This window comes from Salmo salar, chromosome ssa04 (assembly GCF_905237065.1).
Source record: "Salmo salar chromosome ssa04, Ssal_v3.1, whole genome shotgun sequence".
NCBI classification, from domain to species: Eukaryota; Metazoa; Chordata; class Actinopteri; order Salmoniformes; family Salmonidae; genus Salmo; species Salmo salar.
The window spans coordinates 47366707-47374328 of NC_059445.1; the positions used below are offsets into that span (position 1 = coordinate 47366707).

Below are 7622 nucleotides of genomic sequence, written 5' to 3' on the forward strand. Positions count from 1 at the left end.
GCCCAACATTATATATTTTCTAGTCAGACCGTTCTAGTTGTAGTGAAGGAGGAGCAATGCTTTTTGATGATATTATGAATTAATAAAATAGGCCTGCCGTGCTTTGGGCTCCCGCACACACAGAGACAGAACCAGCAGGGACAGTGGACACAACATAACACAAAGCATAAAATAATGTAACCAGCAAAACCAAAAACACACTCTTTACACAACCTATGGTAGCCTAACACCACTATCACCAATAGCGACAACAACAGTGTCGCATCAAAGGTGAAAGGCTCGTGGTGCTGAAAGGACAGCGACCGACATACCTGTGCACTCCATGGCGCTGAAGGAGAGCTAGTTTTGGTGAAACACAGACACGGCTGATAGACAGGCTACAGCAGTCACACACTGAATCAAATCATGTTCAAGAATAAGCAGCCCATTCACTCTAGTAGGCCCCATGAAATCAGAACAATAAAAAAGCACAACCATTTCATTTATAAAAATGTAATTAACAAACCAGCTATTACTTCCACGTTCATCACACTAACCGGTGTTCTAAAGTTTAAATGCAACACTGTTTTACAGTCATTATTTTCAAATAGATAGCGAACAGCAAGCGAGCTGCAACCAAAAACGGTGCCACTCACCAGACGATGACCATTTGTAAACGAAGTTTGAGAGTTCATCTTGAAATGGGGAATATTAATGAATTAGCAACAACATTCACCTTGAAGTTGATAACAGCTGTTGCAGCCGCCGTCGCGGTTGTAACACTACCACAACACAAGCTAGCTAACATTGTAACATTACCACAACACAAGCTAGCTAACATTGTCACGCTACTACAACACAAGCTAGCTAACGTTACTGGTGTTACACCTCGATCACACCTACAGGTTATTGCGTTTTGGTACACCAGAAGTACATTCATTTCCAATGGAACGCTGCCTTGCAGAATTGCGTTGCAGAGACAGTTGCAGTGCGTTCTGTGCAGTGGTGGAAAAAGTACCCAATTGTCACATTTGAGTGAAAGTAAAGATACTTTAATAGAAAATGACTCAAGTAAAAGTGAGTCACCCAGTAAAATACTACTTGAGTCAAAGTCTCAAAGTATTTGGATTTAAATATATTTTATTAAAAGTAAATGTAATTGCTCAAATATACTTAAGTATCAAAAGTAAAAGTATAAATCATTTCAAATTCCTTATATTAAGCAAACCAGATGGTACAATTTTCTATTTTTTTGTTTATTTACAGATAGCTAGAGGCACACTCCAACACTCAGGCATCATTTACAAATGAAGCATTTGTGTTTAGTGAGTCCGCCAGATCAGAGGCAGTAGGAATGACCAGGGATTTTCTCTTGATAAGTGTGTGAATTTGATTATTTTCCTCTCCTGCTAAGCAATCAAAATGTAATGAGTACTTTTGGGTGTAAAAGGTACATACTTTTCTTTAGGACTGTAGTGAAGTAAAAGTTGTCAAAAATATAAATAGTCTAGTACAGATGTACCCTAAAAATGTCTTTAGTACTTTAAAGTATTTTTACTTAAGTACTTTACACCACTGGATCTGTGTGGTGCATACATTGGATTTATTGAAAGTATGCATCAAATTCTATGCGTAGATGGCTTGACAGAAATGGTAGCAGAAAAGGTGCATTTTTTTTACTTTTGTTGCACACATCCAGATGATGCTGCATACCATTTTGTGCAATGACACTATAGGTGTGTGCGAGGCCTTAGTGTGGGAAACTACTGCTTGCACCACAAGATTTTCTCAACGGTCCCACCCTTTGCAAGTCAAAATATGATTGGTTCATTCCACTGTCACTCTAAAATTCTGCTCTGATACAGTTGAATGGTACAGCTTTTTAAGACTTAGCCAATGGCTGGCTGAGCTAGCTAGATTTTTCTACCCAGAGACCACCAAAGAAAATCCTGATTGGATATTTTTTTCTCTTCCATTAACCCTTCTCTTTCCAACACAAACTGAAGAGATGAAATCAGAAGATCATTACATTTATTGTAAAGATTAAATAGAAATAAAAAATATATAGTTCAAAGAATATATATATTTTTTATAAATCCTTAGGCCTTCCCTGAAGGCCCTCATGGTTCACCACTATTCAAAATACAGAGCAATCCTATTGCAGAAGTTGGGGCACTTAGGTCAGAAATGGTGCATTTGTTTTCAGCCATTGGTACATGGGTTCACTGCTCCCCCTACTGTTTGATTTGTCGCTTTAGAATCCCTGTGTTTTTTACAGTATTGATAGCCATATAAAGGTAGATTACATGTAGTTTTTCATGTAGATAACTTAAAAGCGTTTGCATTACTTTAGAAGTATAGAATAGTTTGTAATGTATTAGTGTGACACATTATACCTGATGGCCTGTGTTTGGCGTGTGTCCTCCGGCAGGAATCGACAAGGAGAATGTGGAACTCTCTCCGACCACGGGTCACTGCAACAGCGGACGCACGCGCCACGGCTCTGCCAGCCAGGTGCAGAAGCAGCGCAGTGCAGGCAGCTTCAAACGGCCCAGCATCAAGAAGATCGTATGAGAGAGGCCCACCACTAGGACGCCTTACTGGGGTCGCCCACGCCAGTCATCATGCTGCACTTTTACTCCAACTCTCCTCTTCTATCTATCTATCTCAGCCTTGATTCTCCTGTTTCCATTGTTTTTTTGTTGTTTTTTACCCTAAACTGTCCAGTCAGCCATATTTGCTTGACGATCAAGAACTCTGAATATGATGCAGTTTTGTTTATGAGATGTCATTGAGAAAGAGTCTGGCGGTTTTTATGTTTTGTGTATTTTTGTGTCACATACTGAACCACATCGGAATCCTTTTTTTAAAACAGCATAAATTGAAAGAAAGCATTGACATTGACAACACAGCAGTAAAAGTAGGGAACATAGTGTCTGAAGCCATTTTGTTGTCTTGCTTCTTTCTGGTTTTAATTTTGTTTCATAATGACAAAGTATTACGAGAAGACCATTTCTGTGATTTGCACAATTTTCTGTAATTCAACATGCTTGTAATTTTTTTTTTTTTTGCCTTTTCTAAGTGGTGTTAGTAGGACATTTTTCTTCAAGCTGAGAGAGCTTTGCCAATGAGGCTGAACTAGATCAAAGGACAAGCTGCAGATGCATCTCATTGGGACACATGGCCATGAAGAGGCATTGTGCCTTTGGACCCAGCGTTGAGGAAAGGGATCCCTCTCACCCACCAGAGAGACGCTACAGAGGGAGAGCAGTACCATGACACACACACACCATTGTGGAGGAAATCGCTGAATGCCCTAAACCCTCCTGTAGTAGCAACATCTGTGAAAAAGCATGACCAACAACAGACATTAGTGGTTTACTGTGCTATTGAGGTGGGGGCTGGACTATCAATTGGCCCTGTTTTGAGCTGTGTCAGGGACAATCTAATGATGGCCAAGCCATGTGTCTTTATTGATTAGTGATTGTCAAAGCTGTGGGGATTTCTCTGTTAGGCAGTATTTTTATTCCCACATGAGAGTCAGAGAGGGCCAACTAGGCGGCAGGCTGATGTTTATTGTCATAAGTCTCGTCCTGGAGGCAGAACTGAGTGATTTCCCCTTAGATAGCCCAGCTGTAAAGTCAAAATTGGCTATATTGTAAAAATTCATGAAAACAAAAATGTGCTTTTTGGTCTGAATTTAAGATTAGGGTTAGCAGTGTGTTTAAGGTCAGTGGTAGATTTTCTGATTTTTGTGGCTGTGCCAGCTAGTGACCACTGCGGCGCTGCCTCTAGAACAAGATTTGTGATGGAAAAAACGCTAACCTGCCAGGTACGCCACTCTGGTGTTGGAGGACAGCAGCCCTGCAGGTTTCAGAGCTTTCGCTTTTAATCAGCACCCTATTCACGTTTTATAACACTTTGTCAAGGAAAGTAAAGAAGGAAAATCTGTAAACCAGGAATAGATAATGTCCTATGTTGGAAATTTGGATTGGACATTTGAAATTGTCCTTAGCTTTGAGATTTGAAATATATCTATAGTGGTAGTCTTTCTCAGTAATAATTGTTTCATTCTTGCCCCAATTTACTGTAAACGCACATACACATACAAACCATACACTTGGGAGGTTGTTTTGTTGATTGTGTGCCTTTTCTAGGGTTTTCAGATGTTTATAATGAAATGAGAAATTAAAAAATTGCTTCATACAGCATTAAAGGTATTGTAGATGGTTACTCTGCATAAATGTATATTTATATATACAGTTATAAGTATTGTAAACAATACCTTATGAATGACAAGCATTCAGGCATTATTAATCTGCTGCCTGATAATTGCCTTGTATGGTTAAATATTTATGTAAAACATTAACATTCGGTACCTCTTGTCAAAACAAGTATTCTCACACAAATTCCATGACATTAGGGACCAGATTTGCTGAGTGAGTGCATGTGCAAATGTTGCACGTGTTTTTTCAAGAGTGAATGAAATGTTGAAGTCAGAACAGTGATGGCTTTTATGCTTGTTTTTATCTTTGTTTTAGGAAAGTTGGTGCCAATTATGTTCTGGTTCAAAAGCTTTAGTAAATCTGTCCCTGTTCATGATGTAAATTGTACAATAATGTATTTGTTATATAGTAATTACAATGACATAGTTATGATTTGTTTTAGTGAGCTTTGAATTTTATCATTGCAAAAAATCTGATTTAATTTGATAGATTTGAGATTTGAAATATGGATTAATTAAAGAAACTATGGTTGTAATTAATCACCTCAAGACACACCTGCTGAATAGTGTTCTCCATGTTTAAAATCAGCGTAAGGAAATGATGCCAAAAAAATAACTTTGAGGGATTGAGACTTATGGTTAGGCTGTCTGTTCGCAGATAGAACTGTGTGTATTGGGAGTACAGCTGTACAGGGTGTTATTGGCCCTTTTTGCCATGGTCTTCCCCTCATTAGTCTGTAGTGTGGCATGTGTAAAGGTCTAGGCAGGCCCTGGGATGCTGCACCAAAGACTAGCAAATCTGTTCGGTAGTTTTATCATTGTTGACTTTCTCTGAGCCTTTGCAGTTGGTCCAGTAGGCCATGCACAGATAGACAACGTGTGGCAAACAGAGACGTTCCTTTCTCTAACAACATGGTGCAGTTTGTTAGGCAGCAGAGGAGTTCTCTGGTCACACCATTCCATTTCCTCGTGGAGCCTGGTTCCTAATTTCTGCTGTTTGAGGTTGTGTACCAAGGAACCAACCAGTGCCATACACGGAGTCTCTCTGAAGTCATGGTTGTTTTGGAAGCTTGTGCCAACTCCTTCAGAATGTTTTTGTAAGTGTGCTTGTTAAAACATTGATGATAATCCTGGGTTCAAACACAATTCCATTAGACATTTTTGACTTGCTTTTGCTAAGGCCAGCGTGTGCATTAAGTGAATTATGTAAACTGAGTAGGAGTCGGTGTATAGCGACGCGGGAAGGGAGAATATGAAGACTGACAGTTTTAGTTTTTCACCTACATCCAGACATTTTAACAATCAACAACCATGCTCAACCTTACATTTGTTTTCTTATTCTATTAATCTGGTTTAGATTGGACATGATGACCACAAGAAAATGAACAATGTGCGCACTTAGGTTTTTCCCAAAATCAAAGTGTGTTGGTGCTGTTGAGAGGTAATGAACCTTGTTGTAATGAAGTTGATTCCAATGCCTAGATTTTGTTTACAAATGTTAATATACTTGAATCAGGAGGCTATATGTCTAGAAGAAGCAGTTCCTCATCATAGAAAGGGAAAAAATTACGTTTTTAGAAGTCAAATGGAACAAGTTTACCAAACACAACATTTCAAAAGATGAAAGGAAACCAAAGTTTAGGAACTGCAATATAGTACACACAAACTTGGAATCTACTGTGTTTGATAAACAGTCCTCTGAGAGAAGTCTAATGTACTAATCCACAACTTAGTTTGCTTTCATATGGGGGTGAGAGATGATTCAAGTAGTGAAAGAGAGATGGACCAAGCTATGAATCAATGCAAACCACAATGTTTTCTTTTTGTATGTGCTTTTTGTACAGTTAATGATCATTATAACCACAGCATTCTTCATAATGTGTGTATTGTAAAATTATTCATTATTTAGTTCTGGCCTCATCAGACTTTAGGAACTACAGATCTCTGTTTCTAGCTCATATGCTTTGAAGGGTAAACCCAACCAACTGTTTTTATTTGTATTTATTTTACAGTGTATACCAGACAGAGCACACTTTGTATATTCAATGGATCCATTTTTCTCAGTGTCTTTTCATAAAGGGTAGGCCAGAGGGAATGTGTTTGTCTTGCTTTTACTTCATGGAAATGTGCCACTTTAAAGAACTGAAAAGAATTTGTCCTAATTTGAGTGAATTGAACATTTGTCTGTTCATGTGAAATTGAAAATGGTCACTTAAAGGCTCTAAAATGTACTAGAAGTAGCTCAGGAGAGACAGTATTATAGATATCAGTTAACCACTTTGTTCAATGCAAGGATAAAACAATGTCAAAATAGCTTTTCTCCTCAAACATTGCTTTAATATACAGTAATGGCCAATTGGTCTTCCTTTTAAGATGGTAAAGCCTAGAAATGATAGCTTAAAAGTTTTGGATGCATAGCACCCTACCACCTGTTATCACACCATTAACAGACAAAAGTATTGGGAGCAGAAACTGTCTCCGAAAGGTAGACTGAGCTCTCTGTAAATGTATTGTAGGTTTTCATAATTCTCAACTGAAGTCAATTGTGTCTTGCACTGGTGTGATATCTCCTAATTTGGCACACATCTCAAGGTTATGCAAAATATTTTTAACCATTGGCCACTGTTTTACTGTTTCTTTCCCTCATTTTTTTTATGCAGTAAGCTCCACATCTGTAAATAATTTTGTGTAAAAATTGATAAAGGTATATTTACTACACTGTAAATACATGTGATGATATATTGTATTATTTAGCTTTTTGTAAAGCAGTTAGTTGCTGTACATGTAAAACATACAAATTGAATGATTCTAGTGTTAGTAATGATAACCTCTCTCCATTTTGTCACTGCATTATGTGTCATTAAATATATTGAGGAAAATAAAGGTTTAAATCGAGGATATAGATGACTGTGTACTCTAAAACCTCCACTGTATGATCGGTTGTTGTCCTCATCTGACATTTACAGATGTTGCCCTAATAAAGAATTTCTGTCCAAACATTGGCTGCTGGTGTCATACTTGTAGATCATAGCATTTGTGTGCTTTTGACGATTGTTTAATATATTATTTAAAAAATGACTAACCTCTACCTCTGCACCTCATTGTCATTAATAGTAAAATAAAAGGTGTAGACTACCTGCCACTCCGCCATTATGCTCATCTGCACGCGCATGAAACCGCTCGTCACTAGTTACCACAGCCACAAAGTCATAATTATAACTAAACCCAAACCCCCCTATTTCTACAAATTCTACTCTTAATAAAATGTGATTTTAAACCTATCCTTAACCACACTGCTAATCTTATGCCTAACCCATACCTTAAATTCATGATTTTTATTTTCATACATTTTTACGGTAAGGCTTTACCCAATTTTGACTGGTTGTGGAAGTGACAACCTATGAAACCAAGCAGTCTC

General features: G+C 37.9%; 1 protein-coding gene across 5 annotated transcripts in view; it reads left to right on the forward strand.

Annotated features, from left to right (window-relative positions):
- LOC106603288 (neurofibromin) overlaps positions 1 to 7201 on the forward strand; it is a 73686-nt gene extending 66485 nt beyond the window's left edge. For all 5 annotated transcript variants that reach the window (XM_014196749.2, XM_014196751.2, XM_014196752.2 and 2 more), the window contains one exon: positions 2411 to 7201. In XM_014196749.2, coding sequence (XP_014052224.1) covers positions 2411 to 2570 — 160 coding nt within the window. In that variant the 3' untranslated portion in view covers positions 2571 to 7201. The remainder of the gene's footprint in view (positions 1 to 2410) is intronic.
- Positions 7202 to 7622: the final 421 nt, after the last annotated feature.